At 39.4% G+C, this 23,533-nt stretch overlaps 2 protein-coding genes across 7 annotated transcripts in view; both read right to left on the bottom strand.

The window, feature by feature from the left end:
* Positions 1-3,528, bottom strand: part of MCF2L (MCF.2 cell line derived transforming sequence like) — a 152,045-nt gene extending 148,517 nt beyond the window's left edge. For 2 of the 3 annotated variants that reach the window (XM_063392744.1, XM_063392754.1), the window contains exon 1: positions 2,918-3,050. The gene's annotated coding sequence lies outside the window, so the exon portion shown is untranslated. Of the gene's footprint in view, positions 1-2,917; positions 3,051-3,370 lie in introns of those variants that run through there. The other variant, XM_063392745.1, reaches the window with a different exon arrangement.
* A 10,431-nt stretch (positions 3,529-13,959) lies between these two features.
* Positions 13,960-23,533, bottom strand: part of ATP11A (ATPase phospholipid transporting 11A) — a 116,622-nt gene continuing 107,048 nt past the window's right edge. For 2 of the 4 annotated variants that reach the window (XM_063392757.1, XM_063392756.1), the window contains exon 29: positions 13,960-18,201. In XM_063392757.1, coding sequence (XP_063248827.1) covers positions 17,944-18,201 — 258 coding nt within the window. In that variant the 3' untranslated portion in view covers positions 13,960-17,943. Of the gene's footprint in view, positions 18,202-20,528; positions 20,645-23,533 lie in introns of all 4 variants that reach the window. The other 2 variants (XM_063392759.1, XM_063392758.1) reach the window with 2 other exon arrangements.

Consider the following 23,533-nt stretch of genomic DNA (forward strand, 5'->3'; position numbering starts at 1 on the left):
GCATAATTTTCTTGGTCTTTAAAACTCCCACCAAACCACCTACATTCCTGAAAACTGAGCTTTTGGAATTAGATATCTAAACTTTTCCTCCTGCCCCCTCATACTGCCCCCACAACCACAGCTTTCGTTCCCACTCATTTCTCTTTCCATCCATGAGACGTCAAACAAAACACTGGCCTGAACATGGTGTCCTCTAAAGCAGCATGGAGAGCAGCTCATGCTTCTCCAGAACAGTTCACTGCCTCTATTTTCACTCAGATCACATTTCCGAGATTTTTAGCAAGACCCCAGAGAATGGCAAGCCAGGTTTCAATTTTAGATTAAGCCTGACGCACAATAGAAACTGATAGGGCTCTGCAGTACTCTGTGGAGAATGAGGTGGGTTTGTACTTGACCCCTTATTTCAAGGGGCTGATAAATCTCCCCTTGTTCAAGCTGTTGTCATGATAAACCCAAACTCCCACCTCACCAATGCATTATTCCATGCAAGAAGCTGTGACAAACACAAGATGCTGCCCACCAGCATGAGGACACTACACAAATGCCATTTGTTTGACTCTGAGGTACCTGTGGCCAAGCATGCAAATCCCAACTCCTAGACTGATTCAGCTGAAAGAAGAAAAATACATGCTACTTTCTGAGGGCCAGTGAGTACATGGCAAGTTTTGGTTTTTAATTTATTTATCATGGGAACAAGCATCTCTTGAAATCAGAACTTGGAACATCTAAGAGCTTTCTCTGCAGCAGGCTCCAAGGAGAGTGCCTTTGTTCAGTGACCGTAAAACAGGAGTACGTGCTTTGCTCAGCTTAGAGGACACAGGTCCCCGAGAGATCACTTGGGTCACTTCATACCACCGACTTGCTGACAAACATATAATAGGTGTCCAGTTTCAAAGGGCTCACAGAACATCTACTCCACATGTCCCTTCTCTTCCTCCTCCCCCCCCTCCACCCCAGCTTGTGGCAGATCAAAAGGATTTTGCAATAACCCACCAAGAAAACCCTCAAGACTCATAGCTTCAGCATTCAGTCTTTTACCATCACACACACAGAAGGAAAAAAAGCATGGCTGAGGTTACCTAAAGCTCAAGAAACCTTCCCCAACTGCCTGTCCACAGAGATGGAAAGCCCTGCCAATGTCCTGTGCCTGCAGAATCTGTCGAACCTAAGTGCAAGGTAAAAGTAATGCTTTAGGAAAGAAGGGGCAAATTCTCTTCCGGTCTACTTGCATTTAATTTCCTCTTAAGTAACTGTGATGAATACTTCCTAATGAAGTTGTTATAGATTTATCCAACAGTGTAATTTTGTTAGAAACAGTAACTGACAATGTTAATTGTGAAAGGAGCACTGCGTTCGAAGTTTTAAGCAGATGTATGTTTTAAGACGATTAAATCTGATAGCTATTTTGAAGCTCCTGCAAAGCCTCAACAGTGCACACAGGTGGCTGCCTTCAAGACTGATTTTATAGACCTCCATTAAAAAACAAAAGGGCCTTTCCATGCAACTTCTGTAATTACTTTTGTATAGTCCAGTGCCAAATCAGTGAAGCATGTCACTTCTGGAAGCCATCTGAAACCCAAGAGTTGCAAAGTTCAACACACCAAAAAAAAAAAAAAAAAAAAAAAAAAAAAAAAAAAAAAAAAAAAAATCACGTGGATGTGACCCAGACCTCCCTACAGAAGGGACAAAATGGAAAAGAGGGTTGTGTGGTAGCAGCGAGGCCCAAAACACAAGAAAGGACATGCAACATCAAGTACAAGAACAATGCTCAAATCCCTACCCTACCACTGTGCCTTTATCAGGCATGTGCTTTAGCACCTTCTTGAATTAGGGTCCACATCAAATCTTCTTCCTCTTCCCTCCTACTAAAGCGAGGTTTACTTCTGTTCAGAATACTATTTTTTCTCTTCAACATGCTAACTAAACTTGCACAGGGTAAGTACCTTGAATAAACACAGACCCTGCTACTGAACATTAAACCGACTGTTCCACTCCCCAAGGCAGAACAGCTCTGTTTGTACTAATAAACTCCAAAAAAGCACTTATGATTATCATAAAAAGGCAACCTACAGAAGATCTTTTAGAAAACAAATTTGGCTTCTACTTAGTTGCTTTCTGAGCTTTTCTATTTCTCTGCTATTCACATTCTCAGTATTCTGAAATCACTAAATCAAACTGGCTGTATAAAGGAAATAAAGAGCTTGCAAGAGCAAATAGGCTCTTGCCATTGCCAAGTCTATCGAGATAAAGTTTTAAATTCCTTTCCAAGGTTTTTAGCTAGATATCTTTAAATAAACCTTTATTTCTTGTTTTTAGATTACAAACACTAAAATCTCCTTCCTTTTGTAGATACAAAAGAAACAGAAATTAAAAAAAAAAAAATCACAAAAAGCAAGTCCCAAACAACAAAACCACCAACAAATCTACAAACACAGCTGGCAAATTTATTTTAATAGTCCAGCCCCGGTGAAATACAAAAGGTAAATAAACACCACAAGCGGCAGAAACATCCTCTTTCATAGTCCGTGATTAACCATTGCAGGTAACACCAGCCAACAACACCCCGCATCTAAAGCGCCTTCTTCATACCCAAGGACCGCTTTGTTTCTCCAGCTCGGGGATACAGCTCGGGGATGCAGTTCGGGAAGCAGCCCCAAGGGCACCGACCCAGCCCGAACCCCGCAGGGCAGGGGCAGGGGCAGAGGAGAGGGCATCCCGTGCCGAGCGCCCCGGTTCTGTTTGTCCGCTCCTTTCCGGGCAGGTTACCGTGCTTGCCTTTGTTTGGCTTCCTCCCCCAGCCCGGACCTCTCTCCGCCGAAACGGAGGAGCAAAGCAGAGAGGAAGGGAGAGGCACGCCGCCCGGAGAGCCGGCCCGGCGCGGCGCTCCCGCCCGGCCATGAGGCGCCGCCGCACTCACCTCCCGCCCTGCCCGCAGCACCAGGTGCCGCTGCCGCCGGCGCTCAGCAGCTCGCCCGGGCCAGTGGGGCAGCGCCTCCCGCCGGGGCCCGCGGCACGGAGGGGATGGGATGGAGCGGGGGAGGCGCCGCCGGGCCCCGCCCGGGGCGGGGAGGCGGCGGAGAGGGGCTGCCTTTTGTCCGGGCTCCGGTGTGGCCCCGGCACCGGCATCCCCCGCCCCGAGCGAGCTCGGCGGGAGGCGGCGGGGCCCTTTGTGCGGCGGGGCGAGGCGGGGGAGCGCCGCGCTCGTCCCCGCCCGGGCGCGCTCCCTTGGCGCACCTGCGAGGGCCGGGGAGCGCCGCCGCCTCCCGCGGCTGCAGGGGCAGGTGCGCCGCGGGCAGGGAGGGGGCTCGGGTGAGGGGCTTGGGAGCCTTCTGCAGTCAAAAATGGTTATTTCCAGCAAAGCTGTTGATACCTGGAAGAGTATCGCCTCATCTTCTGGGGAGCTGTGGCGCTTCAGGACATGCAGTATGCTTAGCAGCAGTGCTGGGTCAAGAGTTAGCCTCGATGATGTTGAAGGTTTCCAACCCGAACTGTTCCACGGTTCTGCAGTAGCAGAGAGGTACACCGTGTGCCACGTGAAGTTTTGCAGCCTCACTGCTGATGCTTCCTGGTATTTCAGTGTTTGGTTCCCAGGGTTTTGTTTTGCTTTTATTGGAATGTGTATATGAAGGTAACAGCACTTTTTGTGTTTACATCTTGATCAGACAATTGAACAGCTGGAAGTGGAATTTGCTTTCCCATTATAAAAAGACAAAAAAGCAACAAGCCAACCAACAGCAGGTATTTTCTTTTTTATTCAGGTACCCCCAAGCATTAAAACCTTTGCTTTTAAGCAAAACAATGCACAGCATGTGTGCTGCATGTACAAACACATGGGAAATGGGAGCTGCAGAGGTGTGTGTTTCATGGGAAGCACCCGAGGGTGTCCCTAACTGACCACGGGCTTTCCCAATCCCCTCTCCTCTCACACAGTCAGCAGTCGTCAATGCTACTCTCTCCATCCCTGCTGCAACAGCAGCTGTTTATGTTCATGATAACATAACTGCAAGTTTCAGACACTAAATTTTTCAGGAAAAATATTCCAGAGCTAAGGACAAAGTGGGGCTAGCACATGCACTTCCCATTTCTGGAGCTGAGGCTTCTGATTTTAAGAAATACATCAGATGAGAGATATGCTGTGTCCACTTGTCTCCTTAATAACCTGAAATGCTCTTTCTTTAAGCCCGGTGACCCACAGTAGTGGCTTACAGAGACAAGGTGTTGGTATCTAGCAAATTCTTAGGGCAGCTTAAACCAAAATGTGGATCCAACAGAACCTGAGCAGCCATGGTCTGTTCTCTGTGAGCTGTGCAGTGCTCCAGTATGTCATGGGAAAGAGTCACCCTGTGACACTTCATTGCGAAATGGGGCTGAAGAGAAAGTGCAAATTCAGATAGACCACTTTTTTTTTTTTTTTTTTTTTTTTTTTTTTTTCAGTACCTCACAAGAACATTCTCAGTGTTGGTTGAAAAGATCTGGTCGGTTGTCCAGGGAAAAGGGCCAATTAATGATGACATGAAAGAGCAGAGAGGATGCCCTAATTTGGAGAAACTGTCAAAAATAGCTTTGAAAGAAGCTTCTGAAGCACAAGGGAAGCAGCAATCAAACATACAGTTTAGATTTCAGTTCCGTTTGGTGTTGCAGGCATTTTTTGTTCTCTATCCCTATAGCTACCCCTACAGCAGTAAACTAAATGGATCTAGGGTTCAGGATTAAAGCACAGCACTGGCCATCCTCTGCAGAGTCCCGTGGGTGTGGTGTCCCTAGTGTGGTTGTGTCCCAGCAGACAGCAGTCCCTGAGGCACAGCTCAAGGCTCCGTGTGCCGGGGCCATTCCCAGCAGACGGTCTGTGTGACACTGACCTATTTCAGGAGATAAGGGTTGAGTTGTGTGTATGAAAGCCACGCTGTGCCAGCTGGTTGCTGTGCCACAGAACAGTTCTGACCTGCTTTTTTTGCTAGTAGAAACATGAGGCTTTTGACTTTTGTGATTCCTGCTGTGTTCTGTGTCAAACCAGAACCTTAGGCACTGGATGGAGTCAAGCAGTGAGAAGTCAGACTGAAGATCTGAGCATTTTATTGATTGAGCAGAATTTCTGTAGAAATCTTTGCTCAAAAGAAGACAGAGTTGCATGGGCTAGTACTATCAGAGTTTATGGAAGAAATGGATCATATTATGAATACACTTTTATTATGAATAGACTCAGAAATGTTATTTCTTCTACATTAAGTAAAATATATTCATTAATACAACCTTGGCTTTTATAAGAATGCTATACTCCATGGAAAATACTGTTGACTAATGCTAAGAAGCTGGGGCAAATTTTAGCAGGAAGCAGTTAAGTTTCAAGCAAATGTCAAGAACAGATGGTATTTAGGTCTGAAGAAATTAATAAAGAAAGGAAGTAAGTCACTAGAGCAAATGTGTGCTTTCACATTAAAACAGCTGAAGGTAAAAGTGGCCTGGAAAGAGGTTGGATTTTCTTAAAATATCTGTCCTAAATATGAGGAGTAGGGTGGGATTCCTAGGAATTGTAAACCAGTGAAGTATTATGGCTCTAGCAAAAATTGTACCACGGAGCACCTCCTTCACACATGTGTACATGGTGTTTCTGATGCTGTCTGTGTGAAAGTGTTATAAATTAATATGGGGCTAGTGTTGATGACTTTTTTTTCAACTCACACAAAAGCTTGGACAAGACCAAAAGGATCTAACAAGGACAGACGACTGAACACACTCATCTCTTTTTGAGACTCACTGGCATAGCTGTGCTTTGGAACCTGTCTGGGAACACAGAAGACGATATTTCAGTGAAGGAAGGGCTTTTAATTCAGGAATTAACTTCTCCTGATCTAGTGCCCTGTGCCTGTTGCCAAAATTGTCCAGGAGAACACTCTAGAATACACATTTAGGACACAGTCTTAAGTTGCATCAGAGGAGGTTTGGGTTGGGCATTAGGAAAAAGTTTTCACAGGAAGGGTGAAAAGGCACTGGAGTGGGCTGCCCAGGGTGGTGTTGGAGTCACTGTCCCTGGAGGTGTTTAAGGAAAGACTGGATGTGGTACTCAGTGCCGTGGTCTACTTGACAAGGTGCTGTTTGGTCACATGGTGACCCAATAATCTCAGAGGTTTTTTCCAAATTAATTTATTCTGTGATTCTGTTGCTTCAGATTTCAAGGAGTAAGAAGAGATGTACAAAGGAATCTAAACAGGGAATCATTATCATGTGCACATAATTCAAGTGAGAGCAGAACAAACTGTGGCACTGTGGCATGAAATTTTCTTAGTATCAGCTATACCTGTTTCTGTCAGTTATGAAGTCTGGAGGGGCTACAAAATGACAACAAGTTGGCTATCAGGAACAGATGACATGAATTGGGTCTATCAAAAATCTGAGAACTTTATTGAGCAAGTGGTCTGAACCACAACTTGTATAAAATCAGAAACTTTCTTTAAAATCATAGTAATGTACTGAGAAAAAAATAAGAAAATTAAGACTCAAAGCTGTTATTTGCAGAAGATTCTCCAGGGTAAGTTAGGGAGATTTTTTGAAACATACCAAGAATAAAATGACTCTATACAGGCAAGAGGATTTTTTTTTTTAACATAGATTGACAATGAGTCTTTCCTTTATAATTATAGCAATAATTTTTGAATTATGAAAAATAATTCTGATTAAAAAAAACTTAAACTGAGCAACAGAGAAAAAACACAGGGCTGAAAAATTTATTAGTGGCAAATATAGTGAAAATGGGAATAAACTGGGAAGAGTCCAGACTTTAGAGAATCCCACTGGTAGGCTGCACAATTCCATGTTTTTACAAGATGTGAGCAAAATGTTACTGGAAAATCTAGCCTTTCTTCTTGTTATACCATGAACATTAACAAACATGACTCAGGTTCAGGGAACATTATTGCAATCATACTCTGCTTTCTGAGGGAATAAAGTATCTCCAGAAATTCTTCTTTCTCTGGTATGAAAGATTTACTTTAATACAAATCCTAAGAACTCAGTAAAAATAACACCAGTCTCTCCATAAATATTAGAGTCTTGATTTCAGGGTTACTCTAGGGCTGAAAATTCAAGCTGAATGTGCTAGAAATACCGGCAGAGGCCATGGTAGTCCTCTTAACCTATAGTAAGTTAGATTTTATCCAAAGGGTGCAGTGGAACATTCAGCATGTTATGGCTGGATACTTCTTTTGTGTCCGCCAGAGTTCTTGATGAAACAGAACAATTGCCACAACAAATGGGAAAGGAACTGGCTTGGGCAGGAATCAAATGGACAAGACACTCAAAAATGTGCAGTGAATAGGAAGAAAGCTAATTAGCTACAAGGAAAAAGCTTTGCTCATCAACTGCTCTTTGATGCCCTCCCTGAACTCTGTTTAATCAAAAAACAGTGTACAAGCCAGGGATTTAAAAACCAGATGGTCCAGTGAGAGACTTCTCGTTCACTACTTGTGTGAAAACACACAGGATTCTGGAGATTAAGTCATCCTTTGTAAACCTGCTCCCATTTATTGCCATAATTCTCCAAACAAGTCACTGGAAAAAATGTGGAGATACATTCCAGTCTTGTAAGATGTATGGGGAATGAATAAATCAGGGCAAACATTATCCCCAGGTAATCAGGTAATAAGAGGAGAATCCTTTGGTGGGACCTTCCTATTGGAAGCTATTAGGAAACCCATAGCAGCAAGAGTGGGGACCAAGGGAAACTATAGCTAATGTGGAGAAAGCCTCTTATTTGCACGGCTTTAAAAGGGCAGATTAAAACTCTTCTGATTTTATGAAATCTGGAAAGGTTTTTTTTCTGTGCTTTTCCATTCTAATTGAACCAACACTGTGGACAGCACTAAAAAGCAAACAGAGTCCGTGCAGCTGATGTGCCATAGCTACCCTGCACAGCACAGCTTCCAGAAAGGGTCTGGAAGAGCAATGCAATCCTAAATGCCTGTCACAAGACAGAAGGTGGTTTCCTGCAGCTATAGGGAAATCTATAGGGCAAGCATCTACCTCCCCATATTTTGATTTAGCAAATATTCATTCTGGAAGTGGCTGTACAAAATCTGTCCTGTTGTTTACCTGGGTGATTGGCACAGAATCAGACTTTTCCATCACTCCTGGTGGCTGTAAAACATATCTGACACGTGGAGCACATGATCCTCTTTCCTCTCCTCCCTTCCTTCCTTTCAGGGTAACGAGCCAGACGAGGTCTCTTGTTAGTGGTCCCACAGCTGTTAAAGGTATTGGGAGGACTGGGAGGTCTGCCTGTAGTCCTAAGTGTCTAAATGGAAGGAGGAAGATTCCTTGGCTTGAGATTTGGGACTCTGAAGATGCTTCGGTCCTACAAAACTCTACAGTTTCAGGCTGCAAGGTCCAGACCGTGTCAGGTAAATAAATTAGTCCTAGAATGTGTACTGAGGACATGGCCACAAGCAACAAAACTCATACAGGAGGCCAAAGCTCTGAATCCATCCCACTCATGGCTTGTGCAAGAGCCCCAAATTCTACCTTTGCTATTCACATTTCAAATTTTGTGTCTCCGTGTCTTTGTTGTCATAGTGACAGAAGGCACAAAGAATATTCTCTGGGTTTTTTCTTTGTCATGGATGCACAGCATCCTTTGGCATGTGTTTTCTCTCCCTCGTGGTTACTGTTTTCCTTAGCTTTTTTCCAAGAGCTTAAAAACAAAACTGAAATAATTAGCAGAGTTCACTATGCTTATGCTCAGTAAATTAGATAGTAAATACAAACACACACAAACAAATACAATACATACTAAAGAACTTGGGCTGAATGTCATGATTAAAAATATGTTGCAGGTACTACTTGTTTTTATTTCACCCAACAGGAAATCTCCTGCTGGCTGTAATGGCAGCTTAGACACCTGCATTCAACACAAACAGCTGTAAGTGCCTGAACCTGAACCTCACATTTGGCTTCTCAAATCATATTTTGAGGTTGAGTTTTCCAAATACACAACTCCCACTTAATTCTGCTTATGCAGAGAAGAGGCAGAGAAGGAGAGGGGACTGGAAAAGTTCCTGGCACTAGAATCATGGTGTGCTTTGGTCGGCAGTATGTGAAACAGGGATTTCAAAGTCATAGATGCTGCTGTCTTGTTCTGTGGGAAACAATCTAGGTCAGAGTTTTGGGCTGTGCACCATGAAACCACTGAAATGAAACTATGAAGAATTATAGTAAAGGAAAGAAATTGTTTGGGACTGAACAAAACCCATGGACTTTCTTTAAAAATATTAGTAGAGCATGTCAGTTTTGAGTTCATCTGATGAAGAGAATAAATGGATTTGCATTCCACGATCACTATTAGAAGAGTGGTGTGACATGGCAGTAAAATGAAATGTCTGTGAACAATAATGTAAAAGGTGAGGTGCAGGCAAATGTTCAAATGGACATTCATCAGACTTACAGGTGAATCCACATGAGAGAGATGCTGAAATCTACTGTGGATCAGTGAAATTTATTTTTATGCCCCTCTAATTAACTTCCTAACTCCCAAGCTGACATACTTTCATGTAGCACCTGTAGTGTCCACACAGAGATGAGAAAACATCAGTGACATGTGAGTGACAGTATCATGGGATTTATAGCCCCTGGCAGCAGTAGCCTGGGCTTTTTGCACTTTTCTCCCTAAATCAGTAGAATTCCAAACTTACTGTCTTGGCTCAATACCTGGATATAAAAATAACTATACCAGGACTGGTAGGTGTGCATCTCTATGAAATGTAAGGGGAATGTAAATCTTCATAGACTGAAACAGTTAAAAATTTAATAGTGTGGTTAGCAATTAACCTTATGGAAAACAGAAGAAGCTTCTAGTACAGCTCTTAAACAATGAGTCAGGGTGGAGCCTTCTTGAATGAGATTAAGTGAAATTAAGATGTATCTCTACTTTCTGTATTACAGTGTCCATACGCTTACATTTGAAAATAAAGAGCAGATGGTTCTCATGAATTACATCTGGATATATAAGATGCCAAAGTTGTGCATTATTCAGATAGAATATAGAAATACTCATGGACTCAGGATAACAGCCTATTCCCCAAAGTTGATTGAAGGATATAGTCATGATTGATGCAGAATCAGATCGCTAGGAAATCAGAGTGTAATTTGTCTTTTGGATACGTGTAAGAATTTCCTTGGTGGCGGTGGTGTTAGAATTTAAATAGCTATTCCCTTTCTATGTTAGCTTAAAATCTTTGGATATGTATGAAAACAGACCTTTTCTCTTGTCAAGACAAAATTGTAGGGCACAGGTAGTATGCAATAAATTAAGTGGGCTAAAATTTCCTTTTTTCCCAAATACCTTCAAATCACATTTTTTTATAAGGAAAAGTAAATTTACAAAGTCTCATGAGACCAGGTATCCTTTTGGAACAATTCACATGAATAGACTCAATAGGCAGAAGGTTAATTTCCCAAACATGCCCAAGCTCAGTAAAGAAAAGTGTGGATGTGCTTACTTTGAGAGTTAATTTGCTGAGAAAGAGGCCTGGGAAAAGCAGGATGAACATGAGCAATTATCTCCCACATGAGACAGGGACACAGAGAGTTTGTGGTGCCTATGTGCACCTGATCAAGTACTTTTTCTGTAAAAGCAACCAAGGCAAGGAACCATTGTGGTGGTGACTATGTTGCTTCAGATCTGCTGGTTTGACTGATGAATATTCCTCTGAGAGAGCATGAAAAAGATAGATGACTTTTGTTAAAATGCATGGAACTGTGTTTGCCCATTCATAAAAGCAATTTTTTTTTTCCTTTCAGAATTAAACATGGTATGTTACACAGACTTCTAGGGGAAAGGGAGGTACCCCAGCATGTCAGATAAGAGGCAAGTAAGGGGAAATGTAAACCCATATTCCATTTTCTACCTGCAGGGAGAACAAGAGTTGAGTGGGAATAGAGTTTGAAACCCTATTAAACTCCAGATGGACCATTCAAGAAAGGTGGATTCAAATCATCTGCTGTGGTCCATATTTGAGAAGACAGAGAAGCCTGACTCATGTTCCAGTACAATCTACAGTGAAAGAATCTTCAGCTTTTTACCATCTGGACCAGTTCCTTTCAGCACAATGATGCACAATTATGGTTTTTGTGCTAAACTAACACATAATTTGGACTTTATAAGAAGAGTCACTTAAAAGCCAAGTGAATCCCAACTGTTACTGAGCTCTATCACTGCATCAGTGTTAAGCTTTGTGATATTGTGCCTGAAACCACTCAAGAGGAGAAATATTTCTTTCTGAGCTATAAAATAGAAAGTAGTGTGTAGAATAAAATTATACACAGTACCTCTCCACAGCTGGGAATAAACAATTAGATTGCAACCTAATTAATACTGACAACTTTCTCTAGCTATGCAATTTTGATCATTCTAGAAGCAACTAGAAGTTCAGTACTTTCTAGAAAAATGTTCTTGGTTGAAAGTATTTTATGAAATAAAAGTCAGCATACCACTTGATGGCTTGATCCTTGGACCTGGACTTGTTTTCTTGCTCTTCTAAACCCCAGAATGTTTATTAGATGGCAAGAATCAGAGCTTTCAAACTTGGTTAACATTTCAGCGTGAAGTATCTTTACAAAAGATGTCTGAAATCTTAAGGTAAGTTGTTGATGTACTTCTGAAAAAAATATTTACATTCCTTACCTTGTTAGGAAGAAAAGCAGATCCGTTTTTCCCACATTAAATAAGGAGAGACTCAACAGTTCTCCCTGAAATAGGATGCCTCTGAATCTAGCAGAACATTGCATCCTATGTGTTTTTAAAAGCATAATGCACTATGAGGTTTCTTAACCAAAATGAATAATGGAAAACAACAAGTCTTTTGGTAGTTTAGAATTCAATACTGTTTGTCACCTTTAAACAGAAAACTAACACTTAAATGATTAAGACTCAACATTACTAATTTACTGCAGACTTGCCAGTTAAAAAAGAAAGATCACACAGTGCTATTTTCTTTTAAAAAACCTTTTAAACCTAGATGGGGATATTAGGCACTGGATAAACTGTATAATGAAGGAAGTTAATGGATATATTTGGTTTTATCCCTATCTTATCACTTCCTAGTGTAAATGAAGCCTTTAAATGGATATGGGTTTTGCTTTAGCATTTGAATAAAATGAAAATTAATACACCTGTATGTGTAGTGGAAACATGCAACAAAGCTTTAATGGAATAGTCAAATACTATTTCTGAATTCCTGTAGAGTATCGCTTGAGGAAATTGGAATATTTGGAAAACAAAACCAAGAAGCTTCAGTCTGCCTCCAACTTATCTCACTTCATACCAAGATAATCTTCAGGAAAGATTTTATAGAAGAATGTTGCATAAATTGCAGAAAATATTGAGCTGCCTCACTGTAAAATATAAAAACCAGTTTTCAATTAACTCTATAATGTAGCTTACTAAAAGATCATAACTTAAAAGATAATGGAAAACACATAGTATCTGATTGAAAATGCTGTTCACCACTGAAATGATTTTCTATCCTTTTTTCCTTTAAATAAGTAATTTTATGTGCAAAATGAATTTGAGTGGTAACATGTCCATATGGGTACTGTGTTCTTCCTGAAATCCAGATACATCATCACATTATTTTTATCAAAACCAGTTTCAATGTAATATCCTATCTAATTGCAATTTCTGCTTTTTTTTCTTCTTTGCATGACTGAAGGGAAAAACATCTTCCATATTTACATAGACCCTTCAGACTACTTTCTCTAGAAGTTCATTCAGCAGAAACACAAAATTTCTTGATGTACAAAAAGGAGATGGGTATAAAACAAACATTCTTGTATTGTTTAGATAATTTCATATGAATACAGACCTATTCCTCTGAAACCTTTATTATGGGAAGTGCAAAATCAATATAGGAGGCAAAGGCCTAACCATATGCTCTACATATGCTCAGAGCAGCAGAGGCAGGGACCAAAGCTGACACCCTGAATTGCTTTGTGGAGGCTGGCTGGGATGCCTTCACCCTGATGGAGCCAATGTAGTTTGGAGCCTGTAATGATTTTGAAACTGCAGGAAGTTCTGTAAAATTGTATCACCAAATGAAATAAAATCATGGTCTTTCTGTGCACTCAGCCTCTTCTGTAAGAATATATGAATGCTGCTACCAACTCAGATGTCAGAGGACATTGTTTTTTACTTTAGCTTCTTTAAATTGACAACATTGCAAAAGAAAGGAGAAATAGCTCTGGGTACCTCACACAGCAGCACTGTAAGGAAATGTAGCAGACCTTCTCATATGTGTAGCTTATGAGTTTACTTTGGAAAGAACCTTAGCACTCAATCTGTGCAGGAGGAACAAAGTTCTCCAGGACTGGTACTAATTTCTATTTGTTTTGGAACAATCCCCCAACCCCCAGCTCATGTTCCAGCCCTCTTTGAATTTCTTTTTGTTAACTTGCCTTTTTAGCTGGCTACATACACTCTGAAAATTGCAGAATTACAGAACTGGTAGGGTTGGAAGGGACCTCTGGAGATCAGCCAGTCCAACCCTTCTACCAAGGCAGGGTCACCTACAGCAGGTGACACAGAAATGTGTCCAGGTGGGTCTTGAGTGTCTCCAGAGAGAGAAACCCCCGGGCAGCCTGTTCAGTGCTCTGCCAGATAAAGAAGTTCTTCCTCATGTTGAGGTGAAACTTCTTGTGTTTTTGTTTAAGGCCATTGCTCCTTGTCCTGTTGCTGGGCATTGCTGGGCTTTGCTGAAAAGAGCCTGGCACCATCCTCATGCACCCATCTTTGAGAATTTATATGCACGGATGAGATCCCCTCTCAGCCTTCTCTCCTCTAGACTAAACGTGTCCAGTTCCTGCGGTCTCTCCTAAGAGAGATGCTCCAAGTCCCCTTAATCATTTTTCTGGTGGTCTGCTGGACCCTCCCCAGCATGAGAAATGAGTGTGACATTTACAAATACATTCAATAACTGAACTAAACACGCATTCTGTTTTCTTTATATACTTACATTTTATTACAGACTAATTTGAAACCATCTCATATTCATACTAGAATTACTGTAATTACTTGTGAGCAAACTTAAACAAGTCTTGAATGTTTATATTTATTGCAAGCAGATTTGTATCTCCTGCTTATATATTCTACATAAGGATCCAAAATGTGGCTGAATATAAACAAGATATATTTGGTTGTCTACAGAAATAAAAGTTAAAAATAGTACTGAAAAGAAACTTTACAGTAATGTGTTCACACAATGACTCCTCAAATCAAATAAATGAAGTAGTATAGGATAATCTGAACATTAGATTTGAAGGCTGATTTATTTTCAAATAAATGCACCTAAACTGTTCAATTAAAAGTAAGTGTCAGTATTTGGTGCTGATGACTACAGACATCTTTAATGTTTAAAGCACAGATAACTACCCTCAGCCCCATACAGCAACTTTCGCAGATTCTACTTTACATTAGATCATGAAAGAACCTCTAAAATGCAAAGTGTACATAGCACAAAATTTATGTCCGAGACAATGCAGATTGAAATCCTGTGAATTTTCATAAGGTAAGAAATTAAAGCTATATAAACTGATTTTTGATTATTCTGCAAAGTAGAATCATGTATGTTCTCACTTTTGTAACACTTTCACAAATTTCCATTAAAGCTTTTTTAACAGAGACAGTAGCATGAGCACAAGGATCCCACTGGCTTCCAAAAGAAAAGTAGTGCAGTTCCTCAATTAAGCTCTTTTTTCTTATTATTTTTGCAAGCCAGTTGGGTCAATACAAACAGGCTAATGCAAGCAAGAAAGTAAACTGTAAGCTTTTACATTAAGTGGCTGAACAAACAATTATTGTACATGGTAAAACAGAAAAGATCTTCTGCCACAAGCCACTGCAGGAATATATGAGCTTCTGTGGCCAAAAAGCTTGAAATACTTTCTAAGTCTTCATGTACATTTGGTTAGCGCTTACCAGTTTCAAGACATTTATAGAAGCAGTTATGGAGACATTATGCTGTTAAAGCTGCAACAATTTAAATGAGGCAAGTTAGAAGGTTACACAGATTTTTAGACCTTTCATCTTTCTTTTTTTTCTTCATACATAAAAATCCATCTGCTTTCAGTGTCCCACCCATAATCAAACACACTAATGCATTTTGATCTAATTTCTACTTTTTTATCTTTTCATCTTTTACAGTAAAAATCCCAGGTTAACCCCTGCTGCAGTGGACTAGGTTTACATGGCAATAGTAACAACGACTGAAGCAAAAACACATCAAGTGAAGCCAAGTTGATGTTTTATGTTCATTTCATTAAACAGTCTATTTCAACAAACAGCACCAATTTTTAAAGGTAAAAGTATTGCTAAATCAAAGCAGAAACTTCCACTTAAATTCAAGCACTCTTTCTTCCTCCAAAAAATGACATGTTGAACTAAAATTTCTCAAACATATATACAGGTGTTTCAGCCTGAACAATGTTGTCAACAATATCTAAGTGCAGGGCTACATGAAGTTTGCAACGAACTGCTTTGTTAGTAGGCAGAACAGGAATGCAGCATTTTCAAAAACATCAAGCCAGAATTTCCTTATTTAAGGCTAAAAGATAGAGCTGACAAAGTAAAAAAGCAGGAGGCTTTATAGAGTAAAAAAGCTAGCAGTTGCAATATAGCACTGCAAGTACAGTGCTCTAACCGCTGCTACCACAAATCCCAATGAAACATCAATACTTGGGTGAGACTCATAGAGCAACAGACCTGTATTTCTAATTTGACATTCATTAGATTTTTAACATTCAGCCACAACTCCACTCTAAGCTAAATTTAAGTGGCCAAAACTTATAGTTATAAAAAAAGCCTTCAAAACATATACTTAAAAAAAATAGAAATGGTGTGTTAACAAATGTATGCGTAAAACAGATTTATAAATAGCTACAGTATGAAAAATATTTCAGTGCAAAGGCAATTTTAAGATTTCTAAAAAATACATTACAAATAATTTGTTAACTACACACAAGAAATTTGTCACTGCTACTGGTATAAAATGTATACCCATATTAACTTTTAAAAATATATACACCAGTGTTTTATGTAGGGGACGGCTCTAACTGACCCACATTCAAGTCTGCAATGGCAAGTACATGTACACACATCCACACATGTGTATGTATTTCAAAATGCTACTGCTAGAAGGACATTCTTTGAAACTTAAAAGTGCTACATGTTAAATGATAAAAAACCTTTATCTGTGGTGCTCCCTGTTAGACTTTGTAAAATTCTGTTATCTTTGGTATACTGAAGATTTCATAACTCACTTTACAATCTCTGCTTGACCCAGGGCATTTTAATAACAATTCACTGTTCGTTTAATATGAAAACTACTCAGAATACTGTGAGGAACATTTCCTTCTAAGTTGATTTTTCTTTTATTAAAAAGTCAAGTAGTAAGTATTTTGTAGTTAGTTATTTTGTCTCTGTTTTTTCTTGTTAAAACACAAAAAGGGAAATAATTTTTCTCTGCCACCCTTGTCTATGTGAAAGACAACTAAAAATGTATTGGCCAGGTCTTCCAGTAAGTGCTGCAGGTCTGATTCCAAATATTTTGTTTTCACACTGAAATAAATTTTTAGGTAATGTCCTCACAGAGGTATTGAGTAAGGATGGCTGTTAACCAGTTGTAACCACCAAGCTGAAATTGACTGGAATTGGATTACCCCTTCAGATATTTTTGCACCCCAAAATAAAACACTGGACTAAAGAAACAACACAAGGATGCAGCTAACAGCTGAATTACTGCAAGGTAACATAAATGTAGCAGAGAAAACAGAAGTGCAAGTTGGCTGTCATTCTTCAGGGAATTCAAAGAGAATCCCTGCAGTCAAACTAGTTTCTATATCCCAGCTGTGGTTCGACTGTTAGTCAACAGTTGTGTGCCACCTCGTGGTTTGCTTGCAAAAGCAAACAGTTGTGTGCTTTGTAACACATCTACCAAGCCCATCAGCCAGTATCTAACCACACACGCACACAAAAAAAATCACAATTAAGAGGATGAATCAAGACAGTAAGATACACATCCAGAAAAACAGCTTTTCTTCTTTTAAGAAAAAAAACTCCAACAAACTGTGTCAAAAAAGCTTAATATATAGTACCTTCTGCTATATCTATTTTACAATCATAGGGATAAGAAGTGAGAACACCAGATAATGTGCATCTTTGACAAATTCAAAGATAGTTTAGGCAAAATGCTTACATTCAGTTTATAAGTAGATACCAACATTGGTGATGTTTACCTATTTAACAGCCAACTTGACTTCATATTGTGTGTGCATACTCTACACAAGGATTGTTTTGCCTTTCTACAGGGGAAAACTAACCAAAACCAATACATAGCCCTGATTTGGCCACTTACAAGGAAGTGAACATTAGAGAGTGTTTCTTGAAAGCAGATTTGCACAGAGGAAACACCAGTTTGTTCTATAGAAAGAGCAAAGAAAGAAAAAAGGAGGAAAATCAGAAACAGCATTTGTTAAATATGCTTTAGGCGAATTTAGTTTGAGATAACTGAGACAATTGCTCCTGGCTGAAAATTAAAACTGATGATCTCAAAATGTAGGTCACTGACTGAAACTATGCACTTCAAGTAACAAAGAAAATCACTGAAGATGACAGAAGTAGTAAATACACAGAAGTCTTGACATAGGATGAATTCAATTTTTAGTGCTACCAGTCTCACAGTACCAGACTGTGCAGATTGTTCATTGCTCCAGTAGTTCAAAACATAAAAAGAGGCCTACTGGCCTGGAAGGGTTCATACTTCTAGCTCTTGATCCTGTTTGTCTCAACACTACCTCAGACAGCAAAAGCCACATACAGTTTAATATGTTTCTGTGACATGTCTGCTTCCTGAAAAAAATAAATAAACAAAACCACAGTTTTTAAAGGCTTGACTTGGTGTTCTGTCATATGGACGTTTCCAAACCTGACCCACTGTAGTGGTAGCCTGCACTGGAACGGCAATGCTTATTTGAATAGCCAAAGACGGATGGAAGTACTGAATAATCAACGCCTCTCCACTGCGTGAACATCACTTTTTTAGAATGAGAATTAGACCTTCTTGCTGGGGAATTGCTGCAGTCACTGCTCCTGTATCTTGGGCTTTTCAGACATGCAAGAGGTGTGAATTCCGAGATGTGCTCCCGACAATGCCTCGATGCATTCTGTCAAAGGGGAAAAAAAAGAAACAAATGCACAGTAAATAGACAATCTTGGAACCAAAAGTACATAATTGTTTTCTTTGATAGGAGCACTGTCCCCTTGGTGTAATACTACCTTTCCCCAGATCACCATTCTGGCTAATTGTTTCATGTGAGAGTATAATCCCTTGTGTTGCTTTGCAATCAACCAGTTTCAACATGATTAGTTTTATATTGACCTACAGAACCAGGCATGATTTTAAACTTAACATCTAAACCTGATAATGGGCTCTTCAGAGAAGAGATGAAGACACAGAGGTCTGCCTTCAAATGGAAGTGTTTTAAATTAAGGTTCTGTTTCATTTTGGAATTTCTCCCAGTTTTATCCTTGAACTTCTTATGTGGAATTTTAAGACAGGACAGATTCAAGTACTTTGCCCTGTACCAAAGAGAGGAAGTTCTTTACAGACAGTTTGTGCTAACAGATGGAGCTTCCAGAGTTTAATGCACTTGCTTTGTACTTCTAAGCAGTATTGAATTTTAGACTTGCTTAGGTTACATGCAGCATCTATACAGGCAATTTATACTGTACATCTCAATACTACCTTGGTCTAATTGCCCATTAGAATTTATCTTTCTCACATAATCACTTCACACTCTGGCAGAATGGGCACGTCCACTCAGGAAAAGCTCAGGATTACAGAACACCACAGCTGCATGAAAAGAGCCTGGACATGTGCACAAACTGAAATAAAACTAGCATAGCCTTTTCCCCAATGAGTTTAGAAAATCCTTTTCACGAAATGCAATATTATTTTCAGGTATGGAGGTTTTGTGATGGTATCTAACATATAAATGCATTATAAACATGGTTCAAAGCAATGCTATTCATCAATCTCTCCAAGAATGCTATATAAATGAGTTAATCCTCTATTCTTAAGCATCCCCTTCTTCCCTGTTAATCAGAACCCAGTGGCAAAAAGACAAAATCACAACATAAATATTAATGATGTGGGTTATAAACTTTGGCTGCAATGTAACATGACACTTTAAAGCCAATCACAAGCTTTAAACACTACTCTAGTATAATCTAGAGCAATCTGAAAGCTCTCTTAAAAAGACACTCTTAGGTCACAAAACTCTCCTAAACTGCTCACCACAGTGAGGCCTGGGTTTTTTTGAACACATATAGACCAAATAGCAATATTATTAGATAAAAATTAGGTAACAGATTAGCAGATTTGCTTTGGAAATGTAAGAGGGAGTAGTCATACAATTTGGCATTGATTTTCCTATTCTTTCAGCTAGAAAGTGAAGCATTTTAGTTACCATAGATAGTTCTAAAAATAAAATGCTTTTTTCTACACATGGCTCTGAGACAAGAGCCTTTATCAAGCCTGAAGTTAGTCAAGGAAGTTGACATTTTCTACTATTACTTTCATTAACAGTCATTAAAAGCAAATCAGCCATTTTAGCTACCTTCAGCTACTTTAAAGTCCTACAGCACACAGAGCACATGGCATCTGTCCTTTTCACATACTATTAAATTTGCACCTTCACTTAGTTGCTCATATGCTGCTTTTGGGGTCAGGAGAGCATGAAGGGACTGGAACAGTCATAGCATCCAGCTGGGAATCATTAACGAGTGTACCTTACTCATTTGTGTAAGCAGTGGCATAGCAAGGAGATGACGTAAAGCAATGAACTTCATTCTGCTGGCCTCATGTTTGGGGAATTTAGTTCACCACTTATATGCTGCTGTCTCAGGTATTCAGCCAAACTATCACAGCTCCCTCTTGATCTGAGGCAGTGACACAGCAATGCCCTGGTCTGCACAGAACACAGCACTGTGGCAGACACTGTCAGATGCACAGCCCCAGTCTTCTGACCTAAGGTCCTATCCACAAGTAACTTGCTATGATTATCTTCACATGTTACCATCTGCATTTGGTCTACATATGTATTCAAGAACGTGAAAGATGATGGATAAACTGCTCGTGGGTAAGAATTACCTCTGACTTTATGTATTCTACATTGTGGTGTAATGTGAGTACACGCTGCAATGATGACTGCAGTTCTTACAGAAGAAACGTCACACAACACCTATAACACAATGCACTTATAGGACATGAACACAGATATATTGATTTACTGGTTTGCTTTGCATGATTAAGTTTCTGAGACAAAAAGATCTTACCTGTGGCATGGAACATCTCTTGCAAAAACTAGGCTCTCCAAGTAAAACATAATGATTTTGTATCAATACTGAAAAAGTACATCAAAAACTCTGGAGGAAACAGTTGATTTGTAAATAGCACCAATAGAAATTAATCCAAATTGGCAACACGTACAGTACTGTTACCTAGCTTTGATCTAATTATGGCTCGGAAGGTGAAAGATTTCCTTCAAGAAGTGGCCCATCGCAGTTCGCCAGTGCATTTTGGGCTGTTTTATGTCTCATACTCTTCTGCAAGGATGAGGAAAAACAGTGAGACTCTTGATGAATACAAGAAATGTGAATGAATTGTACCACTTGGTAACTGTTATAGCAAAGTCTTGTAAAATTGATGGATTTTCTGATAGATTTAAAAAGGAAAGGTTATCCAGTGTAAAACAAGGTTTCTATTTCTGGATCCTAAGATTAATCATATGAGGGTGTTTTTAATTCCATTTCAAACTCTGTTAAAAAATTACTCTCAAAAGCACGAAACTAAGTACTGTCGACTGTGTGCCCTGCCCCTCTAACAATAACCTGCACTGAATGGGAATCGATCCCATGCTAAGGAGTGGATATCCCGCTCCACTACTCCCCACAACAACCGGCACGCTGAAGGGAGTGCCCCGCACGGAGCTGATGGGGCGGCGCTGATGAGGGCTGACGTGCAGCTTAGCCATTACACTATGGGCAGAGAGGGCCGGGGAGTTGCCAAGGAAACTTATTCCACAGCATTCAAATATTGCTACAGCCAGATCCGTCGCTTTGTCTCCACAGAGGAGCAGCCTGACGGGTGACAAAGGCAGCACTTTGCTGGAGAACACTTTTCTGAGCGCCCAGCGCAGCTGGTCAACAGCAGCTAAGCACACTGCGGAACAGACGGATGATGAATCCCCAGAGAAGCTTCCCAGGCAAAAGGACCACTTTGGGTTTCCCCAGGTGCAGCAAAGGATAAAGATCACATAACACATGGGGCTGATGGCCCAAGCTTGTGACTGAGTGAAAGCGAAGTGAAAAATCATCAGTCAAAAACAAAGAGAAAAAGAAAAATAATTCTTAAAAAGGGATGAAAGTACAGAAGTCATTTACAGTTCAGAAACTAAACACCTGGTATTTCAGCTACCAAATATTTGGAATTGCTGAAACACTGTCAAAGTGAAAATTATAAAAATGGAAACAGAATAATTTAAATTGAATTTATATTTTTCCTAACAGAGTGGCTGAAATTCTGTTACTAACAAAAGAAGAATAAAGAAAAAGAAAATATAATCAATGTAGACTGGATATATTAAAAAAAATACCCTATTACTTTTTAAAAGTAAAAGCTGGAAGAAACCTTGCAGCTGCACAATCACCAGTTAAAGCAGAAAAATTCAGTTTGTCATTGAACCAGATTTGCAGAGAGTACGTGTATCAGACATAGGTAGATTTTGACTGAAATTACCAAAAGGCAACAGATTCCTCCAAAGCTTTTGCAGAAGTAATGTTTTAGCCCAAGAAGACAGTTCATATGTGTGTGTGCATATATATACATATAAATCAATATACATGCAGATATATATATATACTTGTAGGTACATATATGTATGTGTATACACATATATGTCTGTCTGTATATATATATGTAGCTCAAGGGAAAGGTCTCTGAAAAAGCCCCATAGCTATATGTGGTATGCTTAAAAACATCCAAATGTTAATAACGGTAAACAACCACTCACCACACACTGAAGTGACTCTCAAATAACTGAAAAATTTAGAAGTATAAGAATGCATCAAAGGTTTAATGCATCCTTATTGCCTGAGTAGAACTAATTTAGTAACCTGCGAAATGGTCACTAGTGCTATTTAAACTTTTTAATTGTTCCTGAAGCCTTTTGTTATAAAGAAAGCAATATCACTTTTAGGAGTGCAGTACATTTAAAAATAATTATTTATAAGCTCAGTTCAAACCAATCCTAAGGCACTTAAGAGACAATTTTAGTCAGAATTGTTGATAGTGAAAAAAACTGTATTTTCCCTCTGATTTACATAATTACAGTAAATTTTATTGTCCATATATTTTTGAGGAGCAAAGAAGGAGGAAATACATTTTTCATCTTAACCACTTAAGAAAGAAAGAAAGATATAAAATCTGCAGTGGAAACCAACAGTCTCTGAATATTAAGTACAAAATAGTTTTCTTGCAGACTGTATGGGAAACAAGATTTACTAGCATTTCTTCTACTTTTATATTAAATAATGTCATAAACTTTCTGATCTTCAGCTGTTTTCTTTCTAGAAAGAGCACAAAATTTCATAAAAGGTAACATAAGGAAAGCTCAGTTTCAAAATGCATGCTTGAAAAAGAAAAAAACCCTGCATTTTCTAGCAGCAGAGAAGATGTTAATATATTCCAAAGACTGTTTAAGTGGTTTCCAGTACCATATTTTCTGTGTGATGGTAGCAACATCAGCCTAATCAGAATTATCACTTGTTTGTGTAGCCACTATCCTGTTTATTCAGGTACAGTGGAAACACAACATGCATTCATCTACAGACAGACCAATGATTAAAATGGGGATATGAGTCATAGGTTCCTGAGACAGAAACATTCTGTAAAATGCAGCAAGAACAGTGACAAAAATTGATAGTGACAGCGATGGACTGTGACAACAATTCATACAATCTTTGAGATACACAGAAGGAAAAAACTATACTAAAAAGTATTCCTCAAAATATAATTGACATGAATCACAAATGGAGATAATGAGTATGGTAAATAACTTCTGATGATAAACTTTATGAAGTCCTTTGAATGAAATGGCCAAGCATGCAGAAAGGCAGAAAAAAGTCACCTTTTGTTCCATTAGAAACTTAGACTGCTTGAAGTCTGAGAAAGCATAAAGATGGTGGACTGCTCAACAGAAAGGCACTGATGTTTAGTCTGATTTCCCCAGAAGATTGTAGGAAGCAACCGAGCACATCATTTATGTTTAAAGCAAGGTAGCAGTTATTTAGACAAAGCGGATTGGAAGACAGGAAGAAACGAAGAGAGGGAAGAAGAAACACAAGCAATATAACTGGTTAAAAAAATCACAGATCTTGGATTAATATTAAAAAATGAATATTGCCAGTGTTGAGCCCAAAGTCTGTTTTACTATT

The sequence above is a fragment of the Prinia subflava genome, chromosome 3, assembly GCF_021018805.1.
Source record: "Prinia subflava isolate CZ2003 ecotype Zambia chromosome 3, Cam_Psub_1.2, whole genome shotgun sequence".
NCBI lineage: Eukaryota > Metazoa > Chordata > Aves > Passeriformes > Cisticolidae > Prinia > Prinia subflava.